This window comes from Dermochelys coriacea, chromosome 5, assembly GCF_009764565.3.
Source record: "Dermochelys coriacea isolate rDerCor1 chromosome 5, rDerCor1.pri.v4, whole genome shotgun sequence".
NCBI lineage: Eukaryota > Metazoa > Chordata > Testudines > Dermochelyidae > Dermochelys > Dermochelys coriacea.
The window spans coordinates 101,059,201-101,080,101 of NC_050072.1; the positions used below are offsets into that span (position 1 = coordinate 101,059,201).

General features: G+C 42.5%; 1 protein-coding gene across 14 annotated transcripts in view; it reads right to left on the reverse strand.

Annotated features, from left to right (window-relative positions):
* TJP2 (tight junction protein 2) overlaps positions 1 to 20,901 on the reverse strand; it is a 94,173-nt gene that overhangs the window by 4,444 nt on the left and 68,828 nt on the right. For 9 of the 14 annotated variants that reach the window (XM_038402935.1, XM_038402937.2, XM_038402938.2 and 6 more), the window contains 17 exons: positions 20,290 to 20,392; positions 18,856 to 19,501; positions 16,285 to 16,388; positions 15,268 to 15,421; positions 13,828 to 13,939; positions 13,586 to 13,728; positions 12,590 to 12,656; positions 10,667 to 10,817; positions 9,130 to 9,238; positions 7,844 to 8,054; positions 5,567 to 5,754; positions 4,068 to 4,163; positions 3,873 to 3,952; positions 1,659 to 1,869; positions 1,099 to 1,199; positions 486 to 698; positions 6 to 116 (listed from right to left, as the gene is read on the reverse strand). In XM_038402935.1, coding sequence (XP_038258863.1) covers positions 6 to 116; positions 486 to 698; positions 1,099 to 1,199; positions 1,659 to 1,869; positions 3,873 to 3,952; positions 4,068 to 4,163; positions 5,567 to 5,754; positions 7,844 to 8,054; positions 9,130 to 9,238; positions 10,667 to 10,817; positions 12,590 to 12,656; positions 13,586 to 13,728; positions 13,828 to 13,939; positions 15,268 to 15,421; positions 16,285 to 16,388; positions 18,856 to 19,501; positions 20,290 to 20,392 — 2,800 coding nt within the window. The remainder of the gene's footprint in view (positions 1 to 5; positions 117 to 485; positions 699 to 1,098; positions 1,200 to 1,658; positions 1,870 to 3,872; positions 3,953 to 4,067; positions 4,164 to 5,566; positions 5,755 to 7,843; positions 8,055 to 9,129; positions 9,239 to 10,666; positions 10,818 to 12,589; positions 12,657 to 13,585; positions 13,729 to 13,827; positions 13,940 to 15,267; positions 15,422 to 16,284; positions 16,389 to 18,855; positions 19,502 to 20,289; positions 20,393 to 20,901) is intronic. The other 5 variants (XM_043515432.1, XM_043515433.1, XM_043515430.1 and 2 more) reach the window with 1 other exon arrangement.

The window sequence follows — 20,901 nt, forward strand, 5'->3', positions numbered from 1 at the left end:
ATTACCTTAGGTGGCTCAGGCTTGAATGCTGGAGGTGGGCTGGGATCTCTAAGTATCTCTCTGCTACCAGCCCTTCTCATTTGAGCTTTTGGTTCTGGGCTGGGTTTTCTTATACTCTACAAAAATATAAGAAGTTAATCACAAGAATATTCAAGTAATTCTTGACTTGTTTTAACCCTAGCCTTGTGGGCCAATTACCAGTAGTCATATTACTGGCAATGGCATGACCACTATCACTGTAAAAGTTAACATCTGCACTCCAGGTGACACTATCAATGAAACTAGAGAGATAGGCAAGCAGCTTAACTTTTATGCTAGAATTAATATGACTTTATAATTCTGTACCAGACAGTTAGCATCATGCTGCAGCTGGAATCATATACTTTTCTCAGGCACCAATTACAAGGGACATTTTCTATTACCACTTTACAACACACATGACTATCAGGAAGTCAACTGTCTTGCCAACAGTCCAAATATTTTACCTCCTCGTGCTGCACAGGCTCAGAAGATCGGCTAATAGAGGAAACACTTGGTTCATCTGATGGCTCATCAAGCTCATTGTCCGTGTATGCACCTCCTTCTCCATCTGTGTCTTCCAAGTCACTGATCAAGCGGCTGTCACAGCTCAGGTAGTCAGCACCCATAGCTGTTAGGTATGACATGCGATCTTCCATGTCATCATCCATTCCTTCCATCTACAAAAGTGGAAGGATTAGATTTGACTTCATCCCCCATTTTAGTTTGCAGTAACATTTATTGTACACAACACCTAAGAAACAGAACAACATGAAACTGCAAGAATTCTGGATCTCCCAGGAACATGAAAATAGCTCCAATAAAAAAATTCATATGTACGCCCTGACAGCAGTTATATGCCTTGGTTTTAACAACAGGAGCAACATGATCAAGTTATAAAAAAAAATAAAAAGATAAACTTTTATCCTAGACTATTTTTCTGTCTTAGTTACCCACTGCAATACATACTGTGTTCAGTATTTAGTGTGAGGAGTTGCCATCTGACCACTCTGAAGGGGAATTATTCCCAGAACAGAAAAACAATTTAGCACGTACAGTACAAGCTGTTTGACCACATACCTTTCCTTCCGATACCCATACTGCTTCAACTTGCTGTTGCTGAATTGTATCTTTGAGGCTGCCGTACCAGCTATCATTGGCTGAATTCAAATTGATGGTAGCTGTAGACATTTTTAAAAAAATATATGCATTAGTGTTTTCATATTTTTTTCTATTCATTCTAAAATCTCAGTGCACCTACTTTATCCAATCTTTTGGGTAATGTAAGAAAAGTATATGGTCATTTTTACTAGACCACTTTCTAAAGGACAATGTTTGCACTTTTGTTGGCTTGTGGGGAAAAAAGGGCTGAATAAATGCCAGTCCTTTAAATATTCACTTTTTTTCAGAAATAGTTTTATTACAGTAGTAAAGTTCAATATGAACATTTCTTTATAATGAAATATATCAATTCAGTGAACTCCTAATTGTCTAGGAAGAGTTTTCACAAGACCACAGGTTACTGTACAAGATGATCTCTTACTCTGAACAGTATTAATTTAGTTTCTCAAACACACACATTCTTCCTCCTACATCCACCACTCTTTTGAAAGAGGAATTAGAAACAGATTCTTGCTTACCTGTAAAAAGATAGGAGCAAGTCTTCTTCAGCTTATTTGCTTGATCGAAAAGTTTCCGGGAACTCTTGTTAGATGTGGGACTTAGCCTTTGTCTCATAGTTTTCACACCCTGTTTACTGTCTGGGTTGAAGAAGACTACAATTGGGAACCACTGGGTATAGTTCAACAGATCCACTGCTTTAGGAGTCACATCCAACAAAGCATGTTTATTCTGTTAACAAGAAGAGGATATGAAGATAATGGAAAACCTCCTGCTGGGGAGATGGTGCAGATGGTCTGACATTATTAGAATGACTAAAACCATAGAGCCTACGGATTTGAATGCACAACCAGAATGTTCTCTGGTAAAGAGCCTTTATTAGCAGCAAGGCCCAAGTCAATGCTGTAGTTGGAAAACGAAAGAGCTGGGAAAACAAAAAAGGCCAGTTATGGCCCTCCCAACCAGGGCCATAACTGGCCCAAATCTCTCCCCAAAATCCCACCACATGCTGGGACTACAATGGGCACCTCCCCTCTCCTTTCACCGACATTTTTTGGACATTCAAATAAAACGGTATATGAATGTGGTATTTAATATTGGGCAATTAAATGTAGTAGAGAAAGGTATAACACGATCCAATGGCTGAAAGTTGAAGCTAAATAAATTAAAAATGTATATCCTATATACAGTCTGAACAATGAGAGTAATTAAACATTGGAACAATTTAACAATCCAATGGTGGATTCCCCATCACTGACCATTTTTAAATCAAGATTAGAAACATCCAAAAGATCTGATATTTTGTGCAAGTTCTATGGCCTGCATAAGACAGGAAGTCAGTCTAGATTATCACAGTGGTCCCTTCTGGCCTTGGAATCTATAACTCAGATACAAATATACTACCTCTGACATTGTGTGCACCTTTCTTACTCTGTTTCCCATTTCTTTATTCCCTTCACTCTTGTTTTCATTATCTTCCTTTTATTTGCATAGAGATTTTCTTTTCTTTTCCCACCCTCACTATCTCTTTACTGTGCCCCTGCCCACTCATCACCTTCCCTCACCACAATTATTTTCCCAGTCTTTGGGCTGCTATTCATGTTGCGTGAATAGCCAGGACACAGCTCACACTTCCCACTAGTTACAGCCTCCTACTATACTGCCAAAATGTAAAGCAAATATCCTCCGTAGGCTTCATCCCATGCAAACCACACTCTGGGAAAGGCTTCTCGGGTGAAATTCTGGCCCCAATTAAGTCAATGGGAGTTTTGCCATAGACTTCAATGGAGTCATGTTTTCACCTCAGAACATATTTCTTTTGCCTACACAGGTTCTCTCTCCCTCAGGCTTCCTGGTTGCCGTCCTTGGACTTTGGAGTTCCAGTGGTAATCTTTAAAAAGTCAGTATTTGCTGACGTTTCACACAGTTACCATAGCTATTTCCTATTTCAAATACACAGGTAGTAACTAATGTCAAATATTGACTTTTTAATGGCCACGACTGCAGTTGGAGCTTAGGATGAAGGTAAAGGTGGCCCTGGCAGTTATAGAGTATGTCTCCACCACAAACGAAGTGTATTGCATACCCACCTTTAGCTTTAATCCAGTTGGCATGGCTAACAACAGTTGCGAACACGTGGCGGCACAGACTTCAGCCTGGACTATCAACTCCCATACATAACCAGAGTCCTCAGCAGGTTTGTACTGGGCCCGTCACATCTTCACTACTCTTATTACCCATTCTAGCTAGGTTAAAGCTAGTGGGAAAATGCCTACCTGCTCTACAATTACACTTCACTTGCAGTGTAGATGTACCCGTACATACAACAGAGCCAGGATGACATTCTGGAACATTCCAGCTCTGTTCAAGCACTGGATCCTGGTGTGGTTTAAACTTAGGCAAGTCCACAAATAGCTTTTTTAAAAATCTGAACATTTTAATTGGATTAATACAGGGCCAAATTCATGGCTAACATAAGTGGGCTCCTCTCTAATGTTGTCTCTGAAGTACATATTCACAGGAAATTACAGAAATGAGAAAAACAAGAATCAAGTAAGAATGGTGTCCAGTTTCCCCACAGTTCTGCCTTTATTTCAAATGCACATTAACACATTTATTTTCTTGCATATTAATACGTTAGAATTCTTTCTCCAAGTTTTTAGGAACAAAATAAATAAATAGACAAACAAAGTCTGCTTCTGATAGCAAATGTTTTTCAAACAGAAATACTTTACCTGCTCAATAATTTGCCTCACAGTATTTAAACGCACCACACCAGTTAACTTCTCTGAACCTGCATCTTTGGGTTCTGTCTCTGCAAGGACAACAGATGGTTTTTCCAGTTGTGAAATGAGTGTTCAAATTACCCTTCCCCCAAAATTCAATGCTGAAGAGCCAAACTGCTGAAGAAAAAGTAATGAATGACTTACTGGCAGTTTGATACAGATCAGGGAAGTCGTTTGACAGCTTTTCCATCGCTATATCTGCAATGGGGCCAAATGTCACCACAGGTCTCTTAAAACCAGCTGAAGAAAAAAATATTTAGACAGAAGGTCTTTACACATAAAATCACCATGGCAATACATATTGAAACAAACATGCAGAAAAGGCTCGATTTAATCTTTAAGACTAATATCCTGGAAATATCTGTAAGCTCCATATTATACATTTTTTACACACACACACACACACACACACACACACACACACCCTCCCATCTTTTGGTTCCCAGTGATTCATGCAGGACCCTTCCTAATGTGAAGGGAATTCATGTATGACTTACCAATGGGAAAAAGTGAGAGGGTTGTTTCCCCCACCCACACTTATAAAAAGTTGGAAGGGAGAAGAATGGAAATAAGAAACGCGTAGATAGTCCTTCTCATTATTCAGAATCAAGAACAGCTGAGCAGACTCTGCCATTTGAGGATGCATAGTACAATTTCCCTAGTCTGCCCTGCAGTAAACGACAAGCTCTCGAAGCCACACTAAATGCGGTGAGACTACTCTGATTATTAAAGTTACAAACATGCTTAAGCATTTGCAGGGTCAGAGCACTTTACAGTGGCAAAGAATGGAGAGAATGTTCTTATTCTGAGGCCAATGCAAGTAACATAATGTCCTTGTAAGCCAGTGGGAGAGGGCCATATTGTGCTTGGTGACCCCTGAAAGTGTTTTTACTACTTTTTATTCCTCTTAGCACAGTAGAACCAACACACACAGGAGAATGGAAACTATCCTGACTCATGCAACATCAGGAGAATTATTACAGGGACAAAAATTCTTCCCTCTGTTACATCCATTTATCTATTAATAAAGGCAATGGAATTACACCAGTGTAACTGAGGGTTGCATTTGCCCTAAAGAATCATTATTACAGGCGTCTATGAATGAGACAGAAAGAACACAGCTAGATTTTCATATCCCAGGTTATGTTTGCAAGGCTGGCCAAAAAATACCAAAATCAAAACATCTGTTTACCTGTTAAGTGAACAAATTTGATGTAAAAGTGAAGAAGAGACAAACATGGACTTCCAAGAAGCAGTGTTTGCACTGACACTTTTTAGAACAGAGAACAGCTGCATTCAGAAGCAATGTTCCCTCAAATTTTTGACAGGCCGTGTGTGCAAAAAATTTCTTCTGTGCAAATTATTGTGCTTCTGTGCAAATTTTTGTGTGTGCAGTATTTTGCCGTGTGTGGGGTTTAGGATCTGTGTGCGCGCACATGCGCACAGCTTAGAGGGAACAGTGCTCAGAAGTTAGAATCTTGACCAGGAGATTAGCATGTTACCGTTTTCTGTTATACTTTACATTTAGCCTAGAACCCAAGACGGGTGGAGACACTTATTAAGTTGCCACATAAATGACAGTAACACTTGGGCAATAACAGCAAGATGTGTATAGGTGCTCAGTTCTGTAAAGTTCCACTCACCCTCTCGCAGCAGAACTCGCTCATAGGCCGGGAACTTTGTGCTAACAGATGCAATCGCTGTCAGATCTTCACGACTCTTTCTCAGATTCTTTTTCATTCCAGATCGTTGGCCACGCATTCTCCAGAAATCTGCCCTGTCACTCGAGCCATCTCTTTGGGCATTCTGAACACTGGCCATTTGCTCAGCTCTGAAAGGAACAGCATGGAATCCATTTGAAAAATGCAATCAAAGGGAAAACATGCCACACTAAAGGAAGAACCTCAGCAGAATCCAGGATATGAATTTGTAACTACAGTGGATAACTTGGCAGGTAGGCAATCTGTGGAGGGGTATCCAGGGACTCTTGCCCTGAAGCAGGCAAAATTAATATCAGAGAGATGCTCTGATTTGCCTCAACTGCAAGGTTTATTGTGCATGAATCAATCCTCTGGCTGCTAAGGCAAATGACAAACATAATGTATGCCAAGTAGCTGCTCAAGGAAAAGGTGATATATGTGGAGATGGAAAGAGAGGAAGCAACCCATCATGAAACGATGGGCAAATTGCTTAAAGACCACCTCCCGCTCTCCATCATCTCTTCCTCAGATATCTTAAATTGAGTTCAAAAGGTAAAGCCCCCTTAGTCAGTTCAGTATAACAAGGAATAGACTAAGGTGCACCACATAGGAAAGAAAAACCAAGCAGGACATCATGGAAGTACACTGTAAAGTCATATAACTTTAGGAACTTTTGTATAGGAGAACTGAAGATTTTTTCTTAAAATAAACCTACAACTACATTGAAAGAAATATCACTTAGATATGACTTTGCTGCACTCTGAAATTCTTCATTAAAAGCACACCAGATAACCAAGCACTTTTAAAAAATCTGTCTGAATTAACTAGGGTTTGTAAAAGCAAATTTAGCCAAAAACTTCCCACGACAGTTCAGTCACCCTCAGTACTTCAAAGAATACAATTAAAATTGTCAAGAAATGAAAACACACTTTCCCTACGAACATGTAGCTATACAGAAAAGTATTAGAGGCTTTTTCCAGAGCACTCATGTCAGGGTTCCCTCCCCACTCTGAACTCTAGGGTACAGACCCGCATGAAAGACCCCCTAAGCTTATTTCTACCAGCTTAGGTTAAAAACTCTCCAAGGCACAAATTCTCCTTTGTACCTTGGATTAGATAACGCTGCCACCACTAAGTGATTTAGACAAACTCAGGGAAAGGATCACTTGGAGTTCCTACTTCCCTCTAATATCCCCCCAAACCCCCACACCCACTTTCCTGGGGAGGCTTGAGAATAAACAAGATAAGCACAGACCAACTCAAAAAAACAAAAAACAAAAACAGTCAGATTCTAAAAGAAACAGAACTTTATTAGAAAGAAAAAAAGTAAAAGAAGCACCTCTGTAAAATTAGAATGGAAGATAATCTTACAGGGCGATCAGATTCAAAAACACAGAGGACTTCCCTCTGGGCCAAACTTTAAAATTACAAAAAGAAAACCAGGAATACCCCTTCCTCTCAGCACAGAGAAAAATCACAAGCCAAAACAAAAATAAACTAACGCATTCCCTTGCTAGTACTTACTAATTCTAATGGAGTTGGATTGCTTGCTTCCTTGATCTGTGTGGCAAGCATACACAGAACAGACAGACCAACGCCCACCCCCACGAGATTTGAAAGTATCTTGTCCCTTATTGGTCCTTTTGGTCAGGTGCCAGCCAGGTTACCCTTTACAGGTAAAAGGATTTTGTGCCTCTGGCCAGGAGGGATTTTATAGTACTGTATGCAGGAAGGTTGTTACCTTTCCCTTTATATTTATGACAACTCATCACTGTAATTCCCGAGTGCCTCACATATGCTAATTAATTTATCTTACCCTCTTCTCTCTCATTTGAAGTAGGAAATTATTATTATTCCTATTTTTCAGATGGAGAACTAAGGCATTGAAAGAGTACACGCCTAGTCCAAGATCTCACAGGAAGTCTACAGCAGAACTGGGATTAGAACCCAGATCTCACAAGTCTGAGTGCAGTATCTTCGCTACAAGGCCATCTTTGTTCAGCTGTTACCGACTAATTCCATAGTTTTAAAAGTTATTTTACACACACTATTGTTATGAATGTGATCGCTTGAGGGATGGATGGTGTCCATGTTCTTTTCCCCTCCTTCCTCTCCCAAATGGGTTGTATGAATGGTGAATAGGGTGAGAACAAAAAGTAGGTTGTGGAAGGGGAATCTCTTATTTTAAACATTGGGTGGGCAGGTGGGAAATCAATGTACCTGCTTTTATTTGGAATGATGCCCTTTTCCAGTTCATTTCCAATTCTCACAGCCAGCCAGTTACCCAGTTTGCCGTCGTACAGTGTATCAACTACTCGGAAGATCTCCCCTCTGGTGAATGCTAAACTCTGTGGAGATTCCTTCTCACATTCAAAGTGACTCCTTATGAAAAATGAATCTCCTCTGCCACAGGCCATTATGTCTCTATACACTGGAAGAGAAGACCTCATTTAGTTTAACTTTGCTAAATAGATGTCCCATACCTTGCTCTGACAGTCTTCTATGGGTGGTGTTTTACTCACCTGCACTTCAAGCCTACTACCTTAAATAGTGTAAGATTAGTGAAGGAGAGATTAAGTGGTTATTCTAGTCACAAAACTTTGAAATTTCTTCCCTTTGCCCCAGGATGGGAAAGAAAAGAGAACTGGCATGTTCCCTATGTCTGCCCGCCCTTTTATTCCCGAAAAACTCCTCCACCTCTCCCTTCATTCCATCTGATTCACTCTGGAACTTGTCAACATCATTGCTTCAGTCAGCCAATGGAAGTGAGAGATGCGCTGCACTGCAGAGCAACATAAAACTGTTTTCTCTGCCTCGGGGTTTGCATCCATAGCATTCCCAACCACTGCCAGCACAGGGAACTAGATATTTGAACTCAGATTCCTCATGCAGCCGTGTCAGCTTTTCCAGCTCTCCCTATATTTCCAATTTTAAAATAATTTGTACATTACTAAGAGTGTCCTAGTACACACACAGGCACACGTGCGCAGTTATATCTAAAACCAAACATTTGTATTTGCTCCTTATTGCCTCATGGATAAAAGTCCTGTATTGCTGACATCTGATAACAATCCCCCTATAGATCTCATGATTGAAGGGGAAGGCAGCAAGGAGCAGCATCTTGGCTGCTGAAGGTAGAAGTGACTGGGTATGGGGGACAAGAACTAAATGGCAGAGGTTCAGAGCTAGCAAGAGATGCTTATTACAGGTTGGGTGGATGAGTAGAGGAGCAGGGCTCTTCTTTGATGAGCTGAATGGTGAAGCAGCCAGCCCACGTCTCCTCCTTCACATGTCCAGGATGGGAGTCAGCTGGACACAAAAGCAATAATTTTCTACAATACTTAAAATGAGGGCAATTAGAAAAAGTGTTTTGAAAAGTGAATATGAGAAAGAGCATTTGTGATGTCCCCAGCAAAACACAGCTGAGTTGAAAGGCCTACTGTTCTTTTCAGTGCCCGTCACACTGAATCATAAACATTGTCACACCTTTGGTACCAGGTGCCTACCTTCATATTTGCTCTGAGCCAAAATGGTCACAGTTTCACCTTTGGGAATTTCTAACAGGTAGAGAACAGCATCCTCCCGCACAATGCCTCTAAAATCCTGCATGTTTACCTGATGCAAAAGAAATGTTTTAGGAAAAAAATAGTGTAATAAAACCCTAAAAGAGGAAAGGAAAAGGCTGTTTTATTATGGTTTAAAAAAAAAATATCATCAATACAGAGGTTCATTGGTTTATGCCAATGGACATTATAGATATGTAGAAGATGGATTACCTATAATTACGAGTGACATCCTGAAAGTACCCTGCTGTTAATGGCACTCTGTGAAGGGCTACAAAATGTCTGAACATGGGCACAGATGGCCAGGGCACATAAGAAAAAGTCCATTTCCAGGTAAGGATATATCTGTTTCCACATATTATGCTGTTCTGTAGTTAAAACCCCACGCATTCTAAGTATACGGTTGTGCTAATGAATCAAGGAACTTCAAGTAATCTGATGCACTGGCGTGCTCCAGATGGTTATAATTCATCACAGGATTGTACCCTAGTTTCAATATCATCCAGACGCATCCTGGTCACCTAGCGTTGTGAGCACATATTTCTGTGGTTGCCTCTCAACTATATTCACCCTACCCCCTTTTCCATGTGTGTCTTGGCTGTTTATCTGGACACAGAAGTGATGTTCACTCCCTTGGACCAACTCTGAGGCACTAGGGGAAGAGCTGTACTGGAGTGCAGTGGCTCCCAGTGCAAGGTCTTTGGGCCAGTCAGGGTCTATTTGCAGGAGGAAAGCTGAGAGAGAAAAACGAGACAGGGAAGGAGAATCAGTGCTTCAGAAAAGGAGTTATTTCAAAACCTGTTCAGGCCAGCAACCAGTTGGAGAAATGAAAACATGAGAAGCAGAGGACTATGGGACAGAGACAGACCCCATGGAAATCAGTTAGAGTCTTTATTGTCTTCAGAGTGCTTTGGGATCAGGCCCAACTGATTTAGACAAGAGAGAAAACGCAGCAGGAGGACATGATAGACAGAAAGAGGAGAGCCACAATCTCAGAAGAGACTTTTTGGGTAGAAAAACAAACAACAACAAGGAGTTTTGATAAAATAACATCTATCACCTTTTATTCACTAAAATGTGAGTAAAGGAAGGGAGAAAATAATCAGGTCAGAGGGACAAAAGCTAAATGATGGGTGGGAGAGAGGGGAAGATACTCTGGTCTCATGCTCTATGGTCTGTTTTCTCAGCTGGAGGAGTCACTAGTGAGTGTATCCACTTCCATCTTGGGGCATTTGTGTCATGTAACATTTCAACCAACTACTTCTCCTATTGAATCTTAATAAATTTCAACTGCAGATGTCAAAATTTAAGAATTCAGATAAAAAAATCATGCTCTAGGAACAGTGACTTTGTCCCTAGGAATAAAGTAATATGGATTTATGGTTTTTTCATATTGATAAAAGTAAAAGAAAGCGATTTCTTTCACATGTATCAAAGAACAAGCAGTTTTAGTTGCAGGGCTGAACATTTACATGGATACCTTAAGAATCTGATCTCCTTCCTGTAGCCCCTCCTGGTCAGCTGAAGTGCCTTCTTGAATTCCAGCAACAAATATCCCTACATCATTCCCACCTGCCAGCCGTAGACCCACGCTGTCTCCTTTCTTGAATTTTACCATCTTCGTATTAGGACTAGAGTATTCACATGCAGAAAGAGAAAAAGTCAGGCCAAAGATTATGCATATGACATGAATCATTTGTAGGAAGTAAACTTAAGTATGTTTGCTGTCAATCTCTCTACGGTACTTATATGGCCCATCACTGTACTATGTGAGAATCTCTCAGTCTTTCGTGTATGTCTCCTCAAAATACCCCTGTGAGGTAGGGTAATGCTATTATCCCCCTTGCACAGATGGGAAACTGAGGTACAGAGAGGCTAAGGGACTTGCCCAAGGCCACAGAGAAAGTCTGTGACATAACTGGGAATTGAACCCAAGTCTCCCCAGTCGTTAGCTAGAACCCTAACCACTGGGCCATCTGCCTCACATAAAGAGCTGTTTTTAAAATATACCAGTTTAAATGAATTATGAGTAATCACACTCAGATTTTTTTCCCCTCTCTACATTACGCAGAATGCAGTATAATAATCTATCAGGTAATTAATAGGAGAGTCGGACAACATGGAAGTCTTCAGACTTTCTTCTGTGGCAGAGTATCAAGAATGCTCAATTGGTAAGTTGAATCAAACCTCTCTTGTTCCAAGGAGACAGCAAGTACTGGAGTAAGTTCAGCTTTTTCTCTGCCAGAAATGCTGTATGCCTGGATGACCTTCACATACTTGGAGGGCACTGCCTTTCTGTTATCATTCACTCAACATACCAGTTAGAGCCTGTCCCATAAATTCTCTTCAACTGAACCAGAACTAAACACTGGCATATCAATTTGTACCCATTATCCATATCTGCAATACACAGGACTTGATCCCGAGACAGCCTTTCAGAAGTTAATCAGTTCTGAGATCTTTAAACCTGACTCTCTACTGGAAGTGTGGAATAAACAGATCTTCAGTTCCCCTTCTTTAGGGCTCACCCCTTCAATCCAGATCTCCAACCAATTTATTACTGTCTCCCCAACACCAGCCCATTTCCCCATTTAATAATTTATATAAAGAAAGTATCCAGGTTGTATTCCTATAAAGCACCTTAGTGATTTCAAATATCAGACTCTAGACGGTCAAAGCTCTAGAGGTCAAAATTATCACATTTAAAAAATTAGGTCCTAGGTCCACAGACATTTTGTTCCTGCTTTTCAGTGTGCAGATTCCACAGCTGCATACAGTACACAAACTAGGGATTGAGAAAATAGACATTTAGCTGCAAAAATCTCCAGCTTGTGTATATACAACTGTGGAATGGGTGTGCGCAAAAGCAGGCAGGCAGGCAGGCACGCACACACACACCCAGACTTTAGGCCTTACTTTATGATAATTCAGCCTCTAACATTTTATCCTTTTCAAAGCTACCAGTGCCCTTTATATAGATTAATATCCAAAAATCTAAGATGCAAAGAGAAATGTAGAGACCGTAGATTAAAATAGAGAGCCAAGAATCATGCATAAAGATACATACCTACATTTGCAAGTGCAATTATTGTGTTTGTGCCTGCAAATTGCAAAGGTAGGTATTTAACTAGCAATCTGCATTTACAACCAGTCTGACTATGAAATCAGAGACTGTACATACAAATGTAGGGGGCCTGCATTCTTGTGCATATACATTAGGCCTCCTTTTTTAAAACAAAGTTCATTCTAAATGTTGTCAGTCAGCTATTTAATACAGAACCCAAGTTATCTTTTCTTGGCATAGGACTGTTTAGGGGAAAACCACTGGTGAAGAAACCAGTCCAAGAAAACAAAAAAAGCAATATGGATAGATGATGAGAAAAACCAGATGTTGAAAGCATACCCGTATATTGCTTCATCTTCAGGACTAGGCCGAAGAAAGGTTCTTGGGGCTACTTTTGGTTGAGATACTGTGTGTAAAAACCATAAAGTTATCTAACTGGACAAACAAGACATAAAAGAATGAAAGGTTTTCAGTTACAGGCAGCAGTTACAACAATATCATGTATGCTAGCAAAGAGTGCAGATCTGCAGCCTAAAGCACAAGGCATTCTGACTGCAGTGTCCAAAAGTAAAAACTAACTAAAGAACAAATGTCAAGGCAATAAATTAACTTATGATTTCAGGCTCATCTCCCAATTATGTAATCCTTGTCAAATGTTTTTTTCCTCTCCAATTTTCTTTTTGTCAGGAATCTGATATTCAATCTCTTGTTCCAATTGTCCTCTTTTAAGGTCTCCCCAAAGGCCAGTCAGTCTATTCCAGCCAAGAAGGCTGGATGTGAATTCCCTCCAAGCCAATTTGTGCCAATTGTCAATCAGCTGGGGAAGATGTGGATAAGAGATGTCTTCAGACCCTACCTTCCTGGGAGATAACAAAGCCAGGATTTTGTCAGTACAATTGTATAGATTCACTTTTGTGAATAAGAGCACTCAATGTACATTTAACCTTTGTGTTTTATCTTTAGCTCTCTCCTGTCCTCTCTTTTCAATGGAATAAAGACTTGGTTATTTAGTTCTTTATTATAGATAAGAAGAACTGCAGGCTGCTCTGCATAGGAACTGCCATAACAGATCAGACCAGTGGTCCATCTAGTCTAGCATCCCATCTCTGCCAGTGGCTAGTACCAGATGAGGAAGTTGCAAGAAACCCTGTAGTAGACAATTATGGAATAATCTGGGGAGCCATAGAAAAAGTTTCTTCCTAAGTCCCTCCAGTTAGTGTTTGACTTAATTCTGAAGCATGAGGGTTTATACCCCTCGGAATTCCCTCCTCTCGCAGCTAATGGGTTTTGTTGGGAGGGAAAAAACATCTCAAATGGGACATTTGTAGCTCTGACCTGGCGGGTCATCTTTGTACTTTGGTTCTTTGTTTGTGTCGGTGACCATGACAGCAGCAGCAGCAGCTATATCACTGGTTGATTTAAAAGGCGTGGGCATTGCTCCCATCCTGGACAACCTGTTGGGTGGATCCTCTTTTGTACTTAACAGAAAGAACAACAAATTGAGAACATTAAAACAAAATTTGGTACACATTAAAAATGTCTTCTTTAATAAGAAAAAGAAGATTAACATTTCCTACTTTGGCTTTTCCTTCAGTTTTTCATTGGAGGAATGAGAGTCGAAATCAGAGTGATATAATTTTTGGTCATCTTGAGGGGAGCTTGATCGGTTTGACTCAATTTCAGAAATATCTATTGAGAGAACAGTTACAGTAAGTCTGTTTAAGAGATTTGTCTTCCATTTCATTGCACATTTATCCACATCTACTTACTTGCAATAATCTCAAGATACAAGATATGAAATATTTATAAACTATCCCCGCTCTGGAAAAAAGATTTGCCTGGGGCTAAGAAGAGAAGTGATCTGCACCTCTCAGAGCCTGTGTCTCCTACAAAATATTTCAGGAAGGTTTTGTAACATCCAGAAAGAAATTCCAAGGAGCATCAAAAGCAAGTGTAAACTTTTCCCAACTAGTATTAACATCCTACAGGTTTGAGCTCTCGCCAGAAAAACACACCACACAGAGGCCTATCTTTATTGTTATAGAAATGAGAGAACTGTAAAATGAAGAGGAGGTAGTGGTTGCCAAGAACTGCAACTGAATCTTGCATAGTAAAAGATTAAATAAAAAGAAAATAGTTCGTCTGTCACTGCCCTCCGCATTTTCTCCTTTGAAAGTCCAGAGGGTTCACTATTAAACAACATGAAGCTGGGCTGTTAAATGTCTTTCAGAAAGAAGCAAACAATTTTCCACGTAGCCCACAAATTCAAGCCATGACCCATTCTCAGCAGGAAAAGCTCCAAGAAGCTGCACTGAATATTCTCACACCAGAAACACACTTCCTGAATCAATTAACAGCATCATGTTTCCAGTGAGGCACCAGCACCTTTCCCAATGCAGGTTATGCTGAAAGGGACTATTCATTATGAAAACAATTGAGGAAGTTGGTAGGAGAAGGCTAAACTAACTGCTGATTCCATAATTCTGTCTCCTTCCCTGGAATATTGGAAAGAGTGGAAATGTCCTTAGAGTGAAATGAAACTGAGCTCATCCCACCATTGTCATGATTTGGGCCTTGCATTAAAATGACTTTCCTTCTAGCCATGGGGAGTTGGGCTTTGCTTTATTTAGTCAACATTACTCATGAATCAACTAGAAAGGTCACTGAATGACACAAGGCCTGCTGAGTGACTGAAGGATCTTCCTACACCAAAGGAAAAGGGTTTGCTGCGTCTTTGTCTTTCTAAAGAACGCTGCAATAGAGGTATCAATCAAATATGGTACTTGCATTACCACCATCCTATGACAGGTTTCAGAGTAGCAGCCGTGTTAGTCTGTATTCGCAAAAAGAAAAGGAGTACCCGTGGCACCTTAGAGACTAACAAATTTATTAGAGCATAAGCTTTCGTGAGCTACAGCTCACTTCATCCTATGAGAAACACTTTATATAAACAGCTTCACTTTCTGTCTATACAGGAAGTAGAACTGACATTACCTTTTGTCCCCAAGATGCCTCACCTTCTATTTCTGAGTCACTGTCATGCAACGAAGGGATGTTGAGCAGTGTCTGTTTTCTGTCTCTCAGGACTACCAACTGGAGTTTTCCTCGTGATTTCTCAATCAATTTTCGGGCATCAGCTAGCGACATATTCTCTGTTACTGTACCATTAATCTGTACATATAAGGCAGAAGTACTATTATAAGCAAAAAATTAAGAACACAAATGGCAATAAGAAGTCATCTCAGAGCTCAAACCTGCTCATCCCCTTTCCAGTGAGCAGATTTTCTAATTAGGTTTTCAAATTAAAAACAAAAAACAAACGAACAAACAAAAAAACATCTCAGCACAGAAAGAAACATTGTAATAAATTTACGCAGCTTCAGCATGCCTTTGTCCAGGGCCGGCTCTAGGCACCACCAAAACAAGCAGGTGCTTGGGGAGGCACATTTCTAGGGGCGGCGTTCTGGCACCGTCAATGCTGCCCCTAGAAATGTGCCCCCACCGCCCCAGCTCGCCTCCGCCTGCTCCCTGAGCGCGCCGCCACCGCTCCGCTTATCCCCCCGCCCTCCCAGGTTTGCCGGGAGGGAGAAGTCAAGTGGCGGCGCAGTCGGGGGAGGCGGTGGTGGTGGAGCGGAGGTGAGCTGTAGCAGGGAGCGGTTCCTCTACCCCCCCCGTTACTTCCTGCGCTCCCCCCACCCTCGCTCACCTCCGCGCCGCCTGCTCCCCTGAACATGCTGCCTCTCCCTCACCTGAGAGGGAGGGGGGAGAAGCGGAGTAGGGGCATGTCCAGGGGAGCAGGCAGAGCAAAGGTGAGCTAGGGCAGGGAGTTGGGGGGGGGCCGCAGGAAGCAATAGGGAGGAGGGGGTAAATGTGGCACGCCTGGGGGAGGAGGCGGAGCCGGGGATTTGCGGAAGGGGTTGGAAAGGGGCAGAGCCGGGGGCAGAGGGGCATGAAAAAAAAGCGGGGCTGCCAAAATTTTTTTGCTTGAGGCGGCAAAAGTTCTAGAGCTGGCCCTGCCTTTGTCCACAACACACCTTGAGTATTATGTCTCCTTCATACAGATTACCATCTTTAGTTGCCAGGCCAGTACCGGTCATTTCTTTTATGAAAATCTGACTTCCAAGGCGGAGACCATACTCTGGAAAAGGAAGAAAAAAAAATCCACAGCCTGTAGATTGGCAGAATGAGTAAGTGTTTACATCTAATAACTACTCTGAGTACGCATCATCCGCAATCACATGCAACACAGCACATTATAGTAAAAGGGAATCAGGCACCTTAAGAAGCAGAGGTAATATGGTGAGACTCAAGGATGGGACATCAGTTTTACACTGCCTACAGTCTCACATTTCACTTTTTTAATGACAGGTTTTTGTACCTCATGGGTCATATTCTCTCCTGTGCCATATTCCGTTAGTGCAGGAGGCTGGGGAAGGCAGTGGGGGCATCTCAGGGTGGCATTTATAGTTCCCCCACTCTCAAATGGCAGTGGCTCTTCATGGCCACAATGTTAGCTGCACCAACTCAGGATAACTTTCCATAGCCCCTAAGAGACTACAGTATTTGAGGAGTGGAGCCATGGTCCCGCCCCTACCCAGATACACCCCCTTTGTTGGGGGATAGGGAGGGAGTTGGCTCCTCTGGCTTTATGCCAGTACAGTCCCATCACCAAACAGGCTTCTACAGCTCTGAATGGTCATGGTGTTTTTGTATCACCTCTTATCTACGTACAAACTTCTTCAGCAAAGTCGCTAAACAGATTTTCTCTACATACACGGTACGTATCTCCATGTGGATTATCTTTACACATGGGAGCATCTTTCTTTTTTTTTTTTTGTAAACTCATAATGAAAGTGATCCTATCATGTACAAAATTAATTTTTATTAAAAAAAAAAAACATAAGCCTCCCCCCTCCACCAATGCTATTGAGATAGATGCAGTGGTGTGTTCCAGATTAGAAGAACAGGTTTGCTCCTGTGGAGAGACAATTTGCAATATGTCAAGTGCTCCCAAGCAGTGGATTTCTATAAATCCCAGGAAGACAGGATTTATAAAGTAAAATGCTGACACAACCCAATCTAAAGTATAGTTTTGTTGCACACGTATTTTTGTGACACTATTAAGATCACACGCACACACACCCCCTACCATGCAGCCTCCAATGTTTTGTTAAGAGTTTACTTTTTAATTACTCTAATGATGAATGAACCAGTTCTAGTTTGAACCAGAACCTGAGCCATTAGAGGTCCATGTATCAACTCATTTCACCCAAACTACACTTTTGGAAACCTCGCCTGCCTTCCACTAAAGCAAATAACCTAAACTAAACCAAACACTAAAAGACAGGATGCAGCAGGTTCTCTTTAATCTACAAGAGCCAGGTATAAATTTAACTTTGGTGTAAATTTAACCATGATCAAAGTTGTGGATTCCATCACAAGGGTAGCGAGCTCATCATAGGAAAGTACAAGAGTGCACAGTGACCCAGAGAGACTAGAGCAGTGGATGGTACAGGCAAAGAGGAAGTCCCATGTCCAAGGACAAAGAGTAGATGGCACCAGTGATGAGCTGCCAAAATCTTAAGAACCAGTTCCCTCCTCATCCCACGAGGAGGTCGTGGTCCACCCCCCGGACCCTGCCCCATCCACCCCCATCCCCTGTCCCTGACTGCCCTAGGATCCGGGCAGGAAGGTCTCATAAGCCACTGTAGTGGGTGCACACCCCACCCAGCCCCTAAGAGCCAGAGGGACCTGCTGGGGGGCGAGGTGGGGAGTCCTGGCAGTGCTTACCTGAGGTGGCTCCCAGGAAGCATCTGGCAGGTCTCTCTGGCTCCTAGGGGCGGGGTAGCATAGCTAGGGGGGAGCGGGGAGAGCACCTGCTTCCCCTACTGATCACATCAAAAGTGGCACCTTAGGCGCTGACTCCGTGGGTGCTCCAGAGCTGGGAGGGCTGAGAAGCAAGCGGCGGCTTCGCGCTCAGGCCCAGCAAGGCGGAGTTGAACTGGGGCAGGGGGCAGTTCCCCTGTGTGCACCCCACCTCCCCCCACGGGTTACCTGCTGCGGTGCGGGTGGCCCTCCTCGCACCCCTCCGCCCCAGCTCACCTCCGCTCCACCTCCTTGGGCCTGAGCACGAAGCCACCGCTTGCTTCTCAGCCCACCCAGGCTTCCCGTGCGAACAGCTGAATCATGGGAAGCCGGGGTGGGGAGAGAAGCAGAGCGGGGCAGAGAGTAACTCAGGGGCGGAGCAGAAGTGAGCTGGGGCGGGGCAGGGAGCTGCACCCACCAAATTTTCCCTGTGGGTGGTCCAGCCCTGGAGCACCTACAGAGTCGGCACCTAAGGTGCCACTTTTGGCTGGTTGTTAAATTTAGAAGCCCTTTTAGAACCAGTTGTCCCTCACGGGTTCCAGCGAACCAGTGTGAACCGGCTCCAGCTCACCACTGGATGGCACCCATACACAATGTAAGTGAGTGGAAGAGGAATGTAGGTAAGCAGTAGTATGTAGAGTATTAAAGCCACCCACCCAATAGCCAATGGAGAGAACAGCATTTTCCCCTTAAAATCTATCTTTTCACCAGAAGCATTTCCTCCCTCCCGCCACAGCTACCTTCATTGGGTTTGCTTTTTGTTAGGAGAACACCAATAGGTCTATCCTGGTACTGTTGTCCTGGGTACTCGTGTTGGCGTCGTGGTTCAGGCAAGGGGCTGTGAGAATTCAGTCTGTCTCGACTATGACTCCTTGCTTCCTTGTCATATCTAGGGTCAGGCTGATGTCTGTGACTGTAATCCCTGGCTGGGCTGTAGTCACCAGCACCACGTTCATAGCTATCATCCCTGTCGATGCTCCTGCCCCTGCTCCAGTCTCTTCTGCGTTCTCGGTCCAAGCTTCTCTCCCTGTCGATGCTCCTGCCCCTGCTCCAGTCTCTTCTGCGTTCTCGGTCCAAGCTTCTCTCCCTGTCGATGCTCCTGCCACGACGTCCATCCCGGCTGTAGCTGCGTTCTCTGCTGTGGTCTCTGCTGTAGTTGCGCCCTCTATCTTGATCTCTTCGGTAGTTCCTATCAGGGCTGTTTCCCCAGCTTTGGCTGCGCCCTCCATGGCCGCTATGCCAGCTCCGATCACTATAGCCACTTCGAGCACTCCTGCCATCAAACTCTACTTGGTCATCCAGTACATCGAAAGCTCTATCATCATGGTCAAGAGAGGGGCTTCTCCTTAGAGCGGTGAGCTGCACTTTCCGTGGTCTTTTCACTACCTGTATTAAAAACAAAACAAAAACAAAGAAGAGAACCAGCACCTCTCTCAATATCCATTTGAAATCATATTCCAAATGCTGAAAATCTCAAATGCTAGGTCATAAAAGCAAGAGCCTCTAAGCAGCTTATTGTTCAAGAAGCTTTGTATTCAAAACACTGTGACGTGATATGGTTAAAATTCTATGTCAGTTGTTAGAAACATCCCCTTAGTTTCATCCATGTAAACAGGGCAAGAGTGGGTTGTTTTTTTTAATTGCTTTAACTGCATAAGTTGATAAAGTAATTTTTTTAAAAAAGCTCCTAAAAACTGCTGTGCCCAAGCAAACAATACTCTCTAGTTAAGGGAGGTAAGACACATGTGCAAAGCCTGTTTAGATGTAAGCTCTTTGGAAAGGGACTGTACGTTGTGTGTCTTGTAAAGGGCACAGCATGTTGTCTCCATCTTAATAATAAGAATGAGGCAACAACAGAAACATTAACTGTGGTTGATTATATGGTTAAGACACCGCACTAAGATTCAGGAGATCTGAGCTCATTTCCTACTCTGCCACAGACAGGCTCCTTGTGTTACACTGGGCATGTCACCTGATCCCTCCCCGCTTGCTTCAGTTCTCCATCTGTAAAACAGGGATAATATTCTCCTCTCCTCACACAGAGTTTGGCTTTTTTATTTAAATTGCAAGCTCTTTAGGGCAGGGATGGTTTTACACCTAGCACAGTGGGTACTGATCTTGGTTGGGGTTATAGGTACAACTATAATGCAAAGAATTTGTAATTGTTAACTTACAATGACAGCCACTTTCCCACTTTTTCTTAACTGCTGCACTGCAAAAGAATGGGGAACATTTTCCATCAGGGTCCCATTAACCATGACCACCCGGTCATTTTCGCTACAAAAAAAGCACATGATCGATTAGAAGGGACATCCTTTAATTTTCAAATTGAATTCCACTTTTGTTCTGAATGTCCTGTGCATTCACTAATAAAACAGAACATAAGCTATTCTTAAACATACATATTAGTTTATATAAACTGGGAGAGTTTAAATAAGGCCACATGCTGAAGACTTCTTCCAGTTTTAGAAATTCATTGATTGTTTGTGGTTCTTGGTTTAAATGCTTCTGTGTGTGATTGATGGATGTGCTGATTGTAGGATCGATAATAACTTACAAGACAAGGTGGGTGAGGTAATATCTTCTATTGGACCAACTTCTGTTGGTGAGAGAGACAAGCGTTTGAGCTACAGAGAGCTCTTTTTCAGGTCTGGGATGGGTATTCAGACTGTCACAGCTAAATATAAGGTGGAACAGATTGTTTAGCATAAGCATACATTCCAAGGTACCATTCAAGGTCAAATGGCCCATTTATTTCCCCCCTATAACCCCTCCAGTTATAGGGG